The sequence below is a fragment of the Zootoca vivipara genome, chromosome 15, assembly GCF_963506605.1.
Source record: "Zootoca vivipara chromosome 15, rZooViv1.1, whole genome shotgun sequence".
In the NCBI taxonomy this organism is placed as follows: Eukaryota; Metazoa; Chordata; class Lepidosauria; order Squamata; family Lacertidae; genus Zootoca; species Zootoca vivipara.
Genome location: NC_083290.1, coordinates 8,338,622 through 8,357,086, shown reverse-complemented (window position 1 = coordinate 8,357,086; position 18,465 = coordinate 8,338,622). Strand labels below are relative to the sequence as shown.

General features: G+C 44.3%; 2 protein-coding genes across 4 annotated transcripts in view; one reads left to right on the top strand and one right to left on the bottom strand.

Moving 5' to 3' along the window:
* Positions 1–18,465, top strand: part of NF1 (neurofibromin 1) — a 175,617-nt gene that overhangs the window by 117,757 nt on the left and 39,395 nt on the right. For all 3 annotated transcript variants that reach the window (XM_035139245.2, XM_035139246.2, XM_035139244.2), the window contains 6 exons: positions 8,538–8,970; positions 9,684–10,024; positions 12,487–12,689; positions 14,308–14,501; positions 15,765–15,905; positions 18,171–18,450. In XM_035139245.2, the coding sequence (XP_034995136.1) occupies positions 8,538–8,970; positions 9,684–10,024; positions 12,487–12,689; positions 14,308–14,501; positions 15,765–15,905; positions 18,171–18,450 (1,592 nt within the window). The remainder of the gene's footprint in view (positions 1–8,537; positions 8,971–9,683; positions 10,025–12,486; positions 12,690–14,307; positions 14,502–15,764; positions 15,906–18,170; positions 18,451–18,465) is intronic.
* Positions 127–6,035, bottom strand: EVI2A (ecotropic viral integration site 2A). Its single transcript, XM_035139251.2, has 2 exons — positions 5,694–6,035; positions 127–2,533 (listed from the first exon to the last, which is right to left on the bottom strand). The coding sequence occupies exon 2, from the start codon at positions 2,510–2,512 to the stop codon at positions 1,691–1,693; it is 822 nt and encodes a 273-aa protein (XP_034995142.2). The 5' UTR covers positions 2,513–2,533; positions 5,694–6,035; the 3' UTR covers positions 127–1,690.

Here is an 18,465-nt window from a genome sequence, read left to right as displayed (position 1 = left end):
CTTCGTTCATGTCAGTAGATTGAGGTTTCATCTTCAGGCTCATACATAAAGAAATCCAGGAAAGGCAAAAACCTCTACTCCTTACCTTCCAAGTTCCGGACTGCAGAATCCGGGACCGACAGCCATTTTACACCGGAAGTTGTGTCGATGTAACTTCCGGTGTTGCTTTGCCCTTCTATGGGCACCCAAAATGGCCACCGCCGGCTTCAAAAGTCGCTTGTACGCATGTCAGGAAGTGTGCCGACGCAACTTCCGGTGTCGCTTCGCCCATCTATGGGCACCAAAATGGCCGCCACCAACACCGGAAGTCACGTCTATGCACTTCCGGACATGCGTAGATGCGACTTTTGAAGCTGGCGGCGGCCATTTTTGGTGCCCATAGAAGGGCAAATCGGAAAGAAAAAAAATGGCCGCCGGCAGGAGAAAATAATGGAGAAAAACGGGAGACGAAGTGATACGGGGGACCACCGGGAAAAGGTAAGAAAAAAGGGGTTTTCCCGGGGAAAACGGGAGATTTGGCAGCTATGCTCTACTCTGAACAAACTGAGCATTCTGCAAGAACGTTAGTTGCATTTAGCAATCTAGTATGTATTGACATAGGCTGTTCCACAATCTCCTGCAAACTTGTATTGCCTAAAACTTAACTGTGGCCCTGTTTTAAAAAGAAACAACACCCTGCTCCCCACTTCCGTAAAAGAAAACCCCAAGAAGCCTGCTTTATTCTTCATTACTTACAAGGAACAATATTACAGAAGCTGACAACAGACCTTGATTGTAATCAGTTCATTTAAAACGACCTAACAGAGGAGAATTCCTGGTATATCGGCTCCCACATTAAGGGATGGGGACAGGAAGTATGGCGTAGATATTCCGCCACAATTAAGAAACTTGCCATTTTGCTAGCCATGATCAGGTTCCTCCCAAGCACTTGACTGAACAAAGGGGTGATTGATCTGGGGGTTTTTCCTTGTCTCTCTCTTGTTACTACACAGGTATTAAATAAAGATCAACAGAGAGAATTGGAAGGGAGGTGGAGCTCATGTAGTTGCACAGAATCTTTCGGGGCATTTGCCAGAAATAGACCCAATGATCCTGCAGTGTTAATAAAGCAACACAGAGGCTTGGGGGAGGAGGAGTTACCCAAGCCTCTTGCAGTCTTAGACACAAACAGCTGGTGGAGGCATTCTGCTATATTAGTCCAGTCAGGATGCACCCGGGTAGCTTGGGGCAGGGAGAGGAAGCAAGCAGGTAAGAGCTTGCAGCACCTCCATGGCATTGCTTTCTTGTGCTGAGACCCAGTGTTCTAATGTAAGGAAAATGAGCAGGTATATGATGCATACATTTGTGGAAGGCTTTCCTTGCAAAGACTGACTCCACCTCTCAGCCATCCTTGTTGCTATGACATTTCCCCTTCCATCCTTGCATCTGCTCTGTTTTTCACCTGCCTCCTTGCATGTGTAGCATTTGAATTTTCTTAAAACAAGTAGCCCACATTTGAGGAGCTGTGGACTGCTTGATTTCTGAAGCAACGTGGACAATTACCTCTGGTAATAGCTTGCTATGGAATTCCAACCCGGAAAGTTCATTACCGCCCGGAAACCCAGTGCATATGATATGATTCTATGGTGGTGCATAGCCTTCAGGTTTTCTCCCCACAATCTTTTTTTGGGTGTCTGCATGATGCTTGAATCTAAATGATGGTTGTGGTGCTGCTGGCTGGCTTTGCTGACACCTCCTTGAGCTTCTGCCTGTCTGACAGTTCACTCGCTAGTTTCTTGCTAGCTTCTTCACCAGTTTTCCCTTGTCCCGCTTTTGTTCTCTCCGACCCCGTTCTTTGTGTCATCAGCTCTGCTGCTGCTGCCTCATTGGTCATCCTCTGCAACGTTTCTAATCCAGCTGGCCACAAGCTATTTGTGGTGATGAAATCGCCGTTGCTCCTGAGGGGGCGCTTGCTTGGCTGCCTTCTCTTCATATAGGAGAGTTTGTTTGCCATTGCAACAGTGGCCACGAGTAGACATACACAAATGAAGATAAGCACCCCAATGATGATGAGGCAAATCAGTATTAGCCTTTTGCTGTTCTCTTCACAGAGTTCAGCTTTCATTTGATCCTGACTAGGAGTTGCAAGTTCTTGATCTGTACCATTAATGGTGTAGGGAGATGGGGGCACTTCTGGGGCAAGCGTTAAGGGCATTTGCGGGGCAGTTGATGTCTCCGATGAGGACTGGGAGGTGGATGTTTGCCCTAAGGATGTCCAGCTAAAGGTAGTTGGCTGTGTTGTGGATGTCGATTCGAAGGTGCTTATCTGTGTTGTATAAGTAGACGTCTCCCCCAAAGGCAATGTTGGAAGAGCCCCACTTGTATGTGTTGGGGTTTGAGTTGTAGGGACGGTGGGAGATTCTGTTGTCGTCAAAAGAGTTGTGGTAGTGTCCGCTCTTACTTGTACGTGGAATAGCAAGACGGCCCACCAAAGGAAGCCCAAATCCATGTGAGAGTTGCCCATCAGTTTCATGTTTATGGCGACGTTTGCTGCCTGCAAGAATAATAAAATGACAGGGTTGAGTTTCTTTAGCACCTGCAGAAACACTTGTTTTGGTTGTCAGAGAGGCATCTCCTGAGGGAGAACTTAAATATTACCATGTTCGAATTGTGTTGTGGTATGGTTTGCTTATTCGTTTCTAATTACCACATCTCTAGGTTTTAAAGCAGATAAACACCACACTATAAAAGCATAATAAAAATCAACAAGCCCTGTATAGCTTGTTGTTATGGATTAAAGCTTAATCTGACTTTGGCTCTAAGGTATAATGGCTTTCATCTTGTAAACTAAATGCAGATTGGAGGTTGATCACTCATAATTCATGTTCTGTCTTCTCAAACCTCATAGATATTAAGAAAAATACAGTTTCTCTTTTGGTTATTTATAGCATCTTCTGTTCTGTTAAAATTGGAATGGATAAATGTCATGGCTGTTTTCCCATCTGTGCTGAAACTTAAACTGCTTCTGCGAAAGATTCTTCCACAAGCCATCAGTGCCTTGCAGAAAGGTAATAGAGGAGGTTTTAGTTATACAACCAAGAAGTATCATTTGTTCATGAAAAAGCCCTTCAGAAGGTAGACTCTTTGAGACTCTTTGCTATATCTGTGGTGATACACCAGTGCTTTCCAGCAAAACAAAAGGACAACGCCCTAATGTTCCTGTGATCATGAACAAAGAGCTCCAGGCAATCTGTACATATAAAGAAGAGCACAAAAGCAACTCTTCAGCAGTTAATTTTGAAAGCTACATTGCCCAAGGAACATGTTATATTAGATGAGTAGTCAGTGAAGGGGCATTCTATTGTTTTGATGTCTGGATAGTGCTTCCCTTATATGAAATGTTTTGGGGAGAGGGGGGCTGTGTGCATCCTGTAGATTTGTAGGTGCCCAATTCAAAAATTGGACATCCACCATGGAATTGGGTGTCCCGTGAGTCCATAAAGCCAGTTCACATGTAAAAAAGGACACATGGTACTACAATCGATGGCAGATCCAACCCACATTGGGAGAGTTTTCCCTCCATGCACCTTGTGCTAATTTTGCATGGTGCAGGAAGAGAATTTTAGTGAGAGATCCCATTGAAAACTACAACCCTCCTCCACCTGAAGTGGTACCGTCCTGCAAGGATTGTGTCCTCTGCCTGCTTATGGGGGGTAATAATAATAATAATAATAATAATAATAATAATAATAATAATTTATTTATGCCCCACCCATCTGGCTGGGCTTCCCCAGCCACTCAGGGCGGCTTCCAACAGAAAAATAAAACACAATAATCTATTAAACATTAAAAAGCCTCCCTGAACAGGGCTGCCTTCAGATGTCTTCTAAAAGTCTGGTAGTTGTTTTCCTCCTTGACATCTGTTGGGAGGGCGTTCCACGGGGCAGGCGCCACCACCGAGAAGGCCCTCTGCCTAGTTCCTTGCAACTTGGCTTCTCACAACGAGGGAACCGCCAGAAGTGCTGGACCTCAGTGTCCGGGCAGAATGATGGAGGTGGAGACGCTTTAAAAGAATTATTTCTAGACCTCACGATCTGATTGGTGATGATCCATTTTGACCATTTGCACTGTTAACTGTTGATTGCTTGAAAAGAACACCAGAGACTATCAAACTTCCAGTATGTTCTATGGGTGGGCATTCACTGCCCTGCATAGCTCCCTGCCCAGCTGTCCTATGGTTTACATGTGTCTCTCCCCCCTGCCCCATATACTTCTCCCTTTTCTTTTTTTCATAACTGAACTTAAGAAGCTGCCTTTTGGTTCATCTAGCCCAGGCATGTCCAAAGTCCGTGTCAGGGGCCTAATCTGGCCCGCCGGTCGATAAAATCCAGCCCCCATGGCAGTATATGTCCTGCGGTAAAATCCTATAAAAAGCTCAGCAACTTCAATCCTAAAAAAAAAAAAAACCTCAACAACTTTGGTCGACCCTCACACATGTTCACTTCATCAAATCTGGCCCTCTTTGAAAAAAGCTTGGGCACCCCTGATCTAGCCCAATCATTGTTTACCTTGCCTGGCAGTGGCCCTCCAAGGGTTCAGGTAGAGGTTTTTCCCAGCCCTGCTTCCCAACTTCCTTCTACAGTACATGCCAGGAACTAACCCTTGTGCACACAGAGTCTGTGGTGTCCTGCTTAACTACAGCATATCCTGTGTATCAGCATCAAATGATGAAGCTGTCTTCTGCCAACTCCCGTCTGTGTTCATCCCTAGCCCTCTGTTGTCTACTCTGCTTGACCAGCTCTCCAGGTCTTTCTGCACTCTTTGGCTGTGCATTGAACCAGACACAAGCTAGGAGCCAATGGCCCATCTAGTCTAATATCCTGTTCCCACAGTGGCTGACCAGCTGCCTGGGGGGGAACCTGCAAGCAGGACCCAAGCCCAAGAACACTCCTCCTTCGGTTTCCAGAAACTGGTGTTTAGAGGCTTTACTGCCTCAATCTTTGTTTTTTCCCTCCCACAAAGGGAGGGCAGGGACTCCAGATTAAATTTTTTACACTATATGTACATCCATCCCTTTTCTTCCTTGTACAAAACTTGGGTTTTTGTTTTTCACACCCAGAGTACACATGACGCTGGTTGTACTTGAGGCTTCTTTCCCTGCCCCCAACCTTTCAGAAATGCTTGTTTTTAGATTGTCCTGCATGGATGGTGCCAGTCATGCCAAACTGAAAGCATCCTCGGATGCCCACCATTGCCACACCGCGACGACTACAATGCTGCCTTATGTGCCTCCACTGCCGGCACAAAGCACTCACTGTTAATTGTAGTAGTTGATGGTCGATGTTAAGGATTTCACTTAAACAGACAAGAGCAAAGGAACTGACCATTAAGGGCTCTTTCTCCACCTAAGCTCACTCCAGCAAAGTGGCTGTTTTGTTAGAAAACAGTGTGTTGGGCTTTCCCTAAGCACCTTGACAGGTTTCCAATTGTCTTTCTCTCCTACAAGAATGCCTTCCTTCCTCTGTTACATAAATAACATTTACAGTTCAGTTAGCACCAGGCCCTTGCTTTCTTCAGTAAGTTTCCTGCTTTGCTGCCTAAGGCTCATCGGAACAAGTTAGTTTTACTTCTTGGTACTGGAAACCTCAATCTGGGACCTGCTGAGAGGAAAGATAGAAACAGAACCCAAGTATAAAAGGTAGACACACACTTACCTGGAGGAGAGGACAGCGAAGGGTTTGACTTGGAAGGTCTGTGATTTGCTAGCTAACCGCGCCTCAATATTGTGTCTGCCTTACAGTGGCAAACTCTAGATTCTGGATTCTAGAAGGTGGGGATGTTTTTATGCATTGAAAGTGAATGTGCCTCTGAAACATGGTGTTTAGTTCTCCATTTAGAGAACTAAACCACAGAGATGACACATTTCCTTTCTGGTGTAAGTACCCCGTGACGTGTTAAGAGGAGGGAGGGAGAACCACCATCTTGCCTAAATTAGACCTCCAGATTGCCAGATAAAGCATTTGCTTTAAGGGAAGCCTGTTTCTCCAAGCAGCTGAGTACACTGCCACGGTCATCTTTTCCCCTTTTCTTTTTATGTAAATCGATTTGGTGGGGAAGTTGATTTATTGCAAGCTCCTAGAGCCTGTGTGTTGAGTCAACTCTTGAGTATGGAGGCAAAGATTCGCTGTACGGTTTATTGAGATCTGCCTGACACTCAAACTTGCATGTAAATTATCGGTGTGTGTTTCTTTGCAGGGTTGCTTTCACATTTATTTTAATTGCATGTAGAGCAATTACTTTTTTTAGCTGGCTAGAGCTGATGCGAGGTTTGGCCAAGAAATACCTGGAGGGCCACAATTTCCTCATTATATTTTGTAAAACTACAGAGAGTTCATACTTTGGGCTAAGCGCTTCATTCTAGCCATTTTGTACATAGGACAGTTGAACAAATAATGGTGATGATCTTCCACTACTCCAGGATTAGTGTACCTGTTACGCCTCCCTAAGGAATTAGATTCGTTGAGTAATATCTGTAGCATATACATCTATCGTGCTCGGCATTTTAAGACAATCTCTGCTGGAACGGCTTTTCCTCCTGAAACAACAGCAAAGCTTTTAATTAAGTGTACGACTGCTTTACATGGGCTTGTTTGGTGTCCTGAAAGCATCTAAATGCCTCCATTCCTGTCCCTTCATCTCCTGCTATTCATTTGAGTGCTCTTAGACACATCCAATTAAGCAGCAGGATGCCACGTTTCAGCTCTTGGCAAATGAAATGTCTGAATTATAATCCCATCAAATGGCGGGCTTGTAATGGAAATGCCAGTACTTGCTTAATTAGGGCAGCACTGCTCTAATAAATGACCTCGTTTTTTGTGTTTCAGCATGGGCGTAATTTGAAAGTTTAGGGAAAGCAAATAAATCGGGGTTTGATGAAGAATCCTTGCTGAGATAGGGTTGCTGGTTTGTTTTTATAGAGGAAAAGTTTAAGAGTGCCTTTAAGTGGGAAGGCCAATTTCGAAGTAATTGATGTGCTATTACTCCCTTTTGCGGCTTTTCCAGTTGAGAGGTTTGGGAATTTACTGTGCTTTTTGAAGGGAATGTTTTTGGAGTTGGGGGAGGTCCTATGGGGCAGTTCCAGATGTTTGTGCACCATAGGTTTCTCATAGTGAATGTGTTCAAGGACCAAAAAGCGACTCACATTTCTGAGCAAGGGTGGGAGACATGTGGTCCTCCAGATGTTCTTGGCTTTCAACTCTCATCAGCCCCAGACAGCATGGCCCAGTGGTCAGGGATGATGGGAATTGTAATGCAGCAAAATCCAGTGCCGGATGAGGAGCCTTTTTCAGACTGAGGGCCACAATGCCTTATGGGCATCCTTCTGGTTGCCTGTGATGATGGAGCAGAGGGGAAAGTGAGTAGAGCAATAGGTGTGATTCTTACCATCATACAGTAGGCCACATTTCACCCACTCAAGAGCCAGAGGTTTCTTCACCAAATCATAGTTCAAGGACACATTCCAGCCAGGCAAAAGCACCCGAGGGGGCCTCAGAGCAGGACCAGTGAGGGGTGTGGCCTTGGGAGAGCCCCAAGGGCCAGATAGAGAAACCTTGAGGGCCACACTTGTACCATGGGCTTGAGGTTCTCCATCTATGAAAAGCATAGATGTGTGTATCTCCTGCAACAAGGTCCATGCAATCTGGAAGACTATAATGAGGGTCATCAGTCTTTTTTGCACGTCATGTGCGCTGTTTCAACAGTCCCTGCCTCATTTGAATGTCTGAACCAGACCTCAAGGCTGAGCCATACAGTGCGTGAATGCAAACTTTGGTTTAATCAGACTGCAGTTTCCTAAAAGGAGCTGCACGCAATCGCAGCTCTGATGAAATACAACCATGTGAAATGCCTGTTTCCAAACACTAATGATTCACGTTCATATATTAAAGCCTTCCCCAACCTGGTGCCCTCCAGGTGTTGTTGGGCCACAATGCCCATCAGCCCACAAACAACATGGCCAATGGTCAGGGATTATGGGAGCTGTTGTCTACAACATCTGGAGGGCACAACTCTTGCTCCACAGGATGGCATCTTCACATCTCATATGGTCACATTTCTTCTCCTTCCCAGTCCATGGTAGAAGACCCCCGCCAAAAAAAATATATCAGATATGTGGTGAAATAATTATGGCCTCCCTGGGCTGTCCACATCTCCCCAGATTTGCCTTTAGTATAGCACCAGCTCTGTCTATAATAATTGCATTTATTGTCGCCTGTTCCTCAAGAGGAGATGAAAATTTCAGTGTTATTTCTTCTGTTCTTTAAAATTCCTTCTTGTCTCTAACATGACAGATGAGCAAAGACTAAATTCTAATCACTGCTGTTTGTCCCTTGCCAACAAAGTCACCCTGGAGCTAATTCTTCTGTGTTCCTTCTTTTCCATTAGGGGAAAGGGGTAATCTCTCTCACACACTTTTTTTTTTTTAATGCTATTGCTGAAGACTCAAGCCAAGCTGCACCCTAACATTTCCCCGCTCTCAGCTATTTATTTTTCCTTTCTAGGTTCAAGACAGGCCAGATAAACGGTGATCTGCTGATATACCACGTCTTGCTAACTTTGAAGCCATACTACGCTAAGCCATATGAGATTGTGGTGGACCTCACTCACGCTGGCCCCAGCAATCGGTTCAAAACGGACTTCCTCTCCAAGTGGTTTGTCGTTTTCCCGGGACTCGCTTACGAAAACGTCACCGCTGTTTTCATCTATAACTGCAACTCGTGGGTGAGGGAGTACACGAAATACCACGAGAGGCTTCTGACAGGCCTCAAAGGCAGCAAGAGACTCATTTTCATTGACTCGCCTGGGAAGCTGGCAGAACACATAGAGCATGAACAGCAGAAGCTCCCGGCGGCCACTTTGGCCTTGGAAGAAGACCTGAAGGTTTTCCACAATGCGCTCAAGCTGGCCCACAAAGACACCAAAGTTTCTATTAAAGTGAGTCTCATGCAACGCTGTGGGCTTTGCCCTTAGGGAATTGTGCCATATATACATTTAGGTCAGTGTGGATTCTCCATTTGAAATGAGCAAGTGCAGAGCATTGCATGGCCCTCCAGATGTTGTGGGACAGCCACTCCCATCATCCCTGACCACTGGTTGTGCTGGCTGGGGCTGATGGGAGTTGGGGTTGTAAACACATTCTGCTTTATTGAAAGCTTTATTCCTACACAGCCACGCACAACACTGCTTGCCTTGCTGTGACCATGATTTCCTGATCAATAGCAGATTTTATCCCTGTCTCTCTCCATCTCTCCCAAAGTGACTGACCACTTGCTAAAAGTCAACCAGGGGGGGAAGTGAACTTGCTAGTCAACCATTTTCTGTTCCAAAGTAACCAGTTCATACAGCTTTCTCCTGCTAAATAGCTTGACTCCTTGAGAAGAACCCATCTGAGTTCAGAGTGGTTGGGATTCTTGGGAGCCGCTCAGAGTGGCTGGGGAAGCCCAGCCAGATGGGCAGGGTATAAATAATAAATTATTATTACTATTGTACCTAATTAATACACATACTCCCATAGATATTGGTTGCCATCCTTTTTAGAAACGGCACATCCCTTACTCTTTTTAAAGCAGGTAAAATAACTGGATTGGTTTTTTTGAGGGGTGCACGTTGAACATATTTCCTCATGCAAACTAAATACCTTCCCATAGGTTGGTTCTACAGCTGTCCAAGTAACTTCAGCTGAGCGCACAAGGGTCCTGGGACAGACGGTGTTTTTGAATGACATTTACTATGCCTCTGAAATAGAAGAAATCTGCCTTGTGGATGAAAACCAGTTCACCTTAACCATCGCCAACCAAGGCACGCCTCTTACTTTCATGCACCAGGAGTGTGATGCCATCGTCCAGTCCATCATTCACATACGGACGCGGTGGGAGCTATCGCAGCCCGACTCCATACCGCAGCATACAAAAATCCGCCCAAAGGATGTGCCTGGGACACTGCTGAATATCGCGTTGCTCAATCTAGGGAGCTCAGACCCAAGCTTACGGTATGGATCTCTTAATTTCAACTGAAACTTTGTAACCGGCACCGGTTTCTTTAAGGGTGTTTTTAAAAATATATATATAAACTTTATTAATTTCTCTCTTTAAAAACATAAACACTCAACTTACACATACACTTTTACAGACAAAAAAACCACAATACATTCTGAAGATCTAATCATGTAACCAAAAATACAATCACAAAAAAAGAATAAAAACAAAACAAAATTTAGACATTTTTAAGGGTGTTACTGGCCTTTTCTCCTTACATCCTGCTTTGAAACATACCGGCTACAATTTAGCTGGTGTGTTGTACTGTACTGTATATGCAACCAGGGTTCTCCCCTTGTGTATTGTGGATCACCTTTATATTCAGAGCTCTTTGCTTGCCTTGGTTAGTGCTGAAGCCCAATTGTCTCAGTTGCGGTAAAAGTAAGTGCTTTTGAGGTTACTGAAACTTAATGCTATACAGTACAAATGTTTAGGGTGCATATATACACTCATATCATTTTTCAAGCCATTGAGATGTCAACCGATTGACTTGGGAAGTGTTTTAATCGACTAAGAAGTAGTTTTTGATTCATTGGTTGGCATGTTTTAAACATTTCTTAATTGCAAGTACTTCTGAAAATGGTGTGTGGCAAGCACCATTTTGGAAGAGGCATTCCCCATTTATTGTTCATTCACAGGAGGGAAGGCCTTTTTTAAGGCAACCCATTCACCATCTAGAAGCAAAATGTGCTTTCTTCTTTAATTGTGTTCTCTGGAGGTCCCCAGGTGGGCTAATCTTCAACTGATTAGAAAGATATTCTCTGGTAACCAGACAGGGTCAACAGGATAGGACACCATGTGGAAAACAGCTTGATCTGGGGTTTGCTTAATTTTTTCATCAACACCCCCCAGCCTCAGAACCACTCTGGATTTAAAGTGGCTGAACCAATGCATGAAGGGATACTCACTCATGATAGAAACACTGGATTTGATCCTGGAAGCCATGAATAAAGGCAACTTCATGTTGTCGATATAGCTGACCTTTCCTCTGCCTGTCGCATATCTACCAAGCTCTTGGTGAAAGTGATGGTGCAGCTCCACCCGCAGTGGTGTGGACGGTCTCAGTTTCCCCTAACGTAGACATCGTTGCAATCCCCTAATTTAGACATCGTTGCAAATTTCCTTCAAGGAAGAAAGGATGTGGAACAAACATCCTTATAGCTTCATAACCAGGGTTCCACGGAAAAGAGCAAGCTTACCTTGATGCAGCGGATTCCACATCTGGGGTCTGGACCTTGTATCATCAAGGACAGAGCATTCCTGTCAAGGGAATGACAACCAAAGCTGGTGAACATTCCCACCACCCTGTCACAAGTTGGCCCATTGGAGGCAGGAGGCAGTGACAAAGCACACCAGTTTTGTTTGTTTTAAACTGTTCTTAATATCACATTTTTAAATTTCTGTAACCTGCCCTGGAATCTTATGGCAAAGAACAGATAAGAAATTGAAACCGTAATCCAGTTTTCGGCAGGGTTTTGGTGTATGAGGGAGCTCCCATTCCCAATCCAAGCAAGATTGAACTCTCTGCACATCAGCCGGTGCGTGTTTGTTCAGTCCTGCATTGTGTAGGGATTGGCTGTGTGCACAACTTCTCTAAGGGGGGAACTGTGCATGCAAGTGAACCAAGCAGGATTGAACCTGAAACCACAGGGTGATGTCACTTGACAGCTGGCAAGTGGGAAATGGCCTTGTGGGCCAAGTTGGAACCCCCAGTAGGCCAATATTGGCTCACAGACCAGAGGTCCCCCCCCCGCCTGCCACCCCTGATTTAGGGACAGGTTAGTTCAGGCATAGGCAACCTTGGCCCTCCAGATGTTTTGGGACTACAACTCCCATGATCCCTAGCTAACAGGACCAGTGGTCAGGGATGATGACCACATCTGGAGGGCCAAGGTTGCCTATATCCGTGTTAGTTTTTGATTTGATTTCTTATGAGATTTCTTATGAGTTGAGTCAGTGAACTGCTTCCATAGTCTGGACTCTCTCCAGGGCTAGAGGAGAAGTACTTCCCCATACGGCATCATTTCCTACTGGCCCTGTCTGGTGATCAGAAGAGGTTCGAACAGTCAAAGACTTCTGCCCTAGAATATCTAAGAAAGGAATTACGAGAAGTTTAGATCTCCCTTTTTCTCGTATGCCAATTTTTGCAGAATTAATTAGTTGATTCACCAACAGATTCACATATAACTGATCAACAAATATTTATTTTAATTGAGTTCCCCCCCCCAACACACACAGAGAGATTTTCTTGGGATTTTTGCACTGATTAATCTTACATGGTGACTGGAGCTGGTGCTGCAGTCCAGAGAGCAACCCTGTTTTCAGTGTTATGAAATTGTGTTTTTGAGTAAAGCCTTTACAGTCCCCATTGATGAAAGATATTTTTTTTAACTGCATCCCTTATTCTTTGTTGCAGGTCTGCGGCCTATAATCTTCTCTGTGCCTTAACCTGTACCTTTAATTTAAAGATTGAAGGCCAGTTACTGGAAACTTCAGGTCTGTGTATCCCTGCCAACAACACCCTTTTTATTGTCTCTATTAGTAAGACTCTGGCAGCTAATGAGCCCCACCTCACCTTAGAGTTTTTGGAGGAATGCATTTCCGGATTTAGCAAATCCAGTAAGTAGAGACACTTCTGCTCTTGTTCTGACAATGGAAAGGTGTTGGGTTTGGGTAGCACTGTTACCCAAGTCATAAATGGAAGTATTTCCTGGTTGGTGTTTTTCTGATCAAGTTCCTCCTTTGCACAACCCGTAGCAAGTTCATTGGTGCCCATTTCGAAATGTAACAGACTTATCTCTGTCCTAATCGGTAGGCACAGCACTGTGTTCTGGTGCCAGGCAGTGTTATGGTACAGCCTGCGGTCCGTAAGTGCTAAGCACGACGCCAAGCCGAGTTTATTTTATTTGAGTAATCAACCATGTCTTCCTGGTTTCTTGCTTACAGGGAAAATCCAACTCCCCCGAAGATTGAACCAATTTTTGTAAAATAAACTTTGCTGTCCAATATTAAAGTATGTTTTTAAAAACTGCTGTGTCTTCACGCTAGTGGTCTGCTGCCTCTTCTGAAATTAAGCAGAAGGCTATGAATTGTATCTGACAATTAGCCCTATTCAGAGTAGACCCATTGAAATGAATGGAGAGAGCTAACTTAATGCCATTCATTTCAGTGGTCTACCCTGAATAGAATTCAATTGGATGCAACCCAATGTTAGCAGGACACACGTTGCAAAATTCAAGTGAGCATCTCTTAACTTGCCAAAATAATATGTTTACTTATCAAGGGCATAGATTACGACGTCAAAGGGATACAGTGTTCGACTGCAAGCTTTCATGCTGGTTGGATGTTCCTGAGCCCATTGCTTGTGTATGAATAGCCATGTGTAGATTGAAGTCTACTGTCTCCAGCCCCACCACCCTCTTTTGAAGGGCTGCCTTTGAGTGCATTATATTGTTGTTGTTGTTGTTTGTTTACATTTTTCTGTCACTTTATACAGCAGAAAAAGTCTCAAAGTGACTTAACAAGATCAATTACACCAATTAAGAGTAATTTAAAACAATGAACAATGCAAAATCATAGAGCGGGCATCCAATAATATATCAATAGGGACAAGTCCTACCCACCCCACTAATAAATGAACACCACTGTAGGAGGCAACTGAGTGAACAAAAAGGTCTGGTACTGAAAAGACTTGGCAATGATGGCTCTAGGCACAAATCCCTAGAGAGAGCATTTCAGGGGGTGGGGGTGGGGGGAAAGACTAAATAGACCAGTTCTCATGTGGTTGCACTTGACATGAAATGTAATATATGTTCAGGCCTTCTGGTCCCAGTCCATACATCATGGTATGTATGCCCCTGTTTTTCCAGAGGGTTAGCCTGCACTTCCAAGGGGTCTGTTTGCCCCAGCAGAATTGCCAGCTTTCTTCAGTGCCATATCTCAAACTGCTATTGAAACCCTCCTCCATTTTAAAGTTAGTTTGCCATGCAGCATGGGAGATGCACTTCAAGAAACACCCACCCCAAGTCACATTTGGCGGCACACAGAAGTACTATTTGCTCTCCTTTGGATCCCTTTCTAGTAATCTTTGTTAGACAATGTTATAGGATAATAACCTTGAAAACCTTTGCACAGAATTCTGCCTATTCTAAGGGAGGAACACCCTCTCTCAGACCTCCACACGTACTACAATACGGTATGTATGTATTTGTTTGTTTGTTTGTTTGTTTTATTTCAGGTATTGAACTGAAACACCTCTGTCTGGAATACATGACCCCCTGGTTGTTGAATCTGGTCCGCTTCTGCAAACACAATGACGATGCCAAACGCCAGCGAGTCACTGCTATTCTCGATAAGCTGATCACAATGACCATAAATGAGAAGCAGATGTACCCTTCCATTCAAGCCAAGATATGGGGGAGCTTGGGCCAGGTATTGCTTTTTTGTGTGTGTTGCAGATCTTCCCTGTGATGTTTATGGGAGAAACGATGTCCTTGACAGTTGCTTAAGTATTAATTACAAGAAGGTTTGCTTCCAGTCTTGCTAAGAGTCACAAATAAAGATAAATTTATGTCTACCTTAAGTGTTCACAATTCATGTTAAATATCCAACTCTTGTTATCTTTGAACCATCTCTGCAACATATGTTGTTGTTTTTGCTGGACCTTGGAAGGAAAGGGGCTCAAAATGTCATATTCAGAATCTTCCAAAGAAGTAAGCATCCAGTTTGAAACTGTTGAGGAAGATCTGTTGAGTCGGTTGGTTTTTTTTTACGGCTTCCTTGTTTGATTCCGGCTTAGGTATGGAAATGTGGCTGGTCTTGAGAAAGCCATTTATTTTAATAGTGCAATAAATTGTAATATTGCTTCCGTTTGGCCAGCAGGACTAGTAGAATGGGTTTAGGCTCCACCTTCTGGTCAAGGCAGGAACAAACTCTTTGGAAGTAGGCTACAGTACTCCCAGGATCCTCTTGTTTGCTTCTTGCCTTCGTCAAATTCAGTGGATTGCTTAAGCTCCCTTAATATTTCTCCTCATGCCAGTCCATTGCTCTGTTTCTTCCCTCTTAGCTCGGCTCTCCTTGTTCCTAACAAGTGTCCTTTGTGTTCCCTTGTGTCTCTGGGTTGCTTCAGGTTTCCCCCCCCCTTGTTGTTGTTTTTTTAAAAAATTTATATCCCACTCTTTGTCCCAAAGAATCCCATGGTGGCAATACGCTAAGCATTCCCAGCTATGAGATCACCTGTTGGTTGGTTTGACAAAAATTGTATCTTACCATCAAAGTCTTGCATTTCCAGGTCACCTGATCAGTAGTAAATGCAAAAGTGCCATTTAAAAATAAATAAATGGAGTATTAAAATGAAGCAAACTAACTAACACAGCACACTCAAAGAGCACCAGCTTACTTGCACAGGTAGATAGTCAAAGAAGACTGCTCTAAGTAAAAATGCCAGCATGAGACTTTTTTTAAAAAAGTGTGGGAAGTGCCCTTACCTGGAGTCTAATTGATAGCTGCAAAGGCACCCAGCAGCCTTCTCCGGGGAGAGCAATCGAAATGCAAGAACCCATCACGGGAAAGGGGCTCTCTCCAGTCGAGGATTGCGGTGGACGGATGGCAAATAGTTTGTGGAGAGCCTCCTGTGAGGTTCGGCTGAAGTTCTTATGTTAACGGATGCAAATGATTTATTGTCTTTTCCAACAGATTACTGACCTGCTTGATGTAGTGCTGGACAGTTTCATCAAAACCAGTGCCACAGGGGGGTTGGGATCCATCAAAGCGGAGGTTATGGCAGACACAGCTGTAGCTCTGGCATCTGGAAATGTGAAACTGGTTTCCAGTAAAGTAAGTTCTTCTCTTCCTTAACCAGTTTAAACCTAGTGAACTGTTTTGACACTGTCTCTCCACATCTGAAAAGAAACGGTATGGTTGTGTGAAGTCATCACTCCCTGCCCTCCATCCTCCCTTATAATAATCTTCAGGTGAAAGCTGCAGACCATAAGGGAGGTAGTTCCTAAAAAAGGAAAGGGTTAGCTCCCTTCTCTGTCCTGCTTTGTTGGGGCAGCAGGCAGAGCGCAGGATAATTCCTACAGAGGCAGCACAACACTGTTGGCTGTGTGGTATTCAGTTCACGTTGGTGGATATGGCACTAAAACATTAAAATATAAGATGAGACCTGCTAGTTCAAACCAGACATCTATGTAGTCCTGCCTGTTGTCAGCCAGATGTTCTGGGAAGTGCACAAGCATGACTCTGAAGGCAACAACCCTTCCCAGCTGTTTCACGTAGGCTGAATTGACACTAATTTCAGTGGTGAGTCCACTTGTAGAAGCTTAAGATGCTATTTATTTATCTATCTATCTATCTATTTATTTATTTATTTATTTAAATATACGCAGCAAATGTCTGGCAGAATGGGGACCTGCCTAAGCTAGATGGCTTCCAAGCACAATTTATTCGATCCTTGCTTCAGGTGCCCAATTGTGTGCGAAATTCCATACTCCTGCTAGAAACGGGTGAATGCCCAATTTCAACAAAGGCATGGTGGGCTGCACTAAAACATTGGCTCAAGATTGTAGTATTTGAACTTGGGGAGGGACTGTATAAATACCTGAACAATGAGGAATACATCAGCCAATGGCAGAAAACCATGGCGAGAAAAGCCACTACTTTAGGTCTGTCACCCACCCAACTCTATTGCCTGGGATATGAAGGTGCCCTAAAGACCTTAAAGCAAAGACTTTGGGATAATTCACACAGTGATCTACGACATCAATCACTTGCGATCTGCAGTCCATTGGCAGTAGGAGTACAATATGGGCATGTCTTTAAGCCAGCAGCCTATATTCAAAACTTGAGAGTGCCAAACTACCGAAGGCAGTTCACAAAAGCAAGACTGAATGTTTTCCCCTCTGCAGTGCTGGAGGGCAGGATGAGAGGAGTACCCTACCAGGAAAGACTGTGCTCGTGCACCCATGATATAGATTCTATAAAACACATTGTGCTGCACTGTGGGAAGTTTGAGCAAGCTAGGGCTGAAGTGATTTCACCCCTGCTAGCCTTGCTCCCAGGATAATCAGAGGATTTCTATATCAGGTTCCTATTGGAAGACCGGTCAAATGCCAGAACACTAGCAGTGGCAAAGTTTTTATCGGTGGTCACAAGAACTAATGTTTCCTATTCCGAATTTGAGTAAGATGTCTGAGTGGTTTGAGGGCGGGGTGTCCCAGCTGTGTATCGCTTGGTAACGAATTGATGGGTCTATGGACCGTAATAAAGATTGTTGTTGTTAAATATACATGTTCTGTGCTGCTTGCCATCCCAAATAAATTTCAAAGCAGTTTACAAAGACAAAAATAATAATTAAAAGAATGTCAATTTAAAAAAGTGTCACAAATACCAACAATAGTGTAGAACATTCAGATTCTCTTTTTCCCTTTGAGTAATGCTGGGTACAGCAATGGTTGCTTGGCCCTAAATTGGGCATAAAGCCACCTGCCATCCATCAGAACAGTTTTAAAAGTGTTTTTTTCCCATGAGGTGAAGAAAAGCTTTTCCATAGCCCTGAACAAACCTTGGTGCCATTTAGAGCAGGTATTTTGTGGGGTGAAAAATCAGAGCAAAGCAGATAGCCTGCCTAAAGCATTTGGGCGAGGGGGCGGAAAAGCCGGAACAACTCTTGATTTGGCCGCTGTGCATGTCAGTTGAGGAAGGAAAGTGTGGGGTTGCAGGGGAGAACTAGTCATGCAGCTATAGAATCCGCATCTGTTCCTCGTTGCAGGTACATCTGTACATGCCTTAGCAGGTTAAGCCCAAACACTTCCTGGAAGAGGTGTGTTTCATGGAGGAACTTGAAAATAATCCTATGTAGGATTAACAGTGGAAAAGAAACCTAAATGTCAGGATACGCACCAGCAGCTGTTGACGAGCACAGTGTCTCTTTCTTTGGGAGTCTCGGACTCTGTTCCCCTGTCCCTTCCGCCTCTTGACGGTTCTCTCAAGTGCCCCTCCGGAACACCTTGTCCCTCAGGCGAACTGTGATGCTACCTTTTGTTGTTGTTCTGAACGTAGAGCGCTCCTTACTAAAAGTGACTGGTTGCTCCCTTTCAGGTAATTGGAAGGATGTGCAAAATAATCGACAAGACCTGTCTGTCTCCAACTCCTACATTAGAGCAGCACCTGATGTGGGATGATATTGCCATTCTAGCCCGTTACATGCTGATGCTGTCCTTTAACAATTCACTCGATGTGGCTGCACACCTCCCCTACCTCTTCCATGTAGTTACTCTGTTGGTGGCCACCGGTCCTCTTTCCCTTAGAGCTTCCACCCATGGCCTGGTCATCAACATCATTCATTCTCTGTGCACTTGTTCACAACTCCACTTTAGTGGTAAGTCCTTTACGA

Bases quoted from the DNA above. Each gene is read 5' to 3' on its own strand.
- EVI2A (XM_035139251.2), bottom strand. From the start codon at position 2,512: ATGAAACTGATGGGCAACTCTCACATGGATTTGGGCTTCCTTTGGTGG.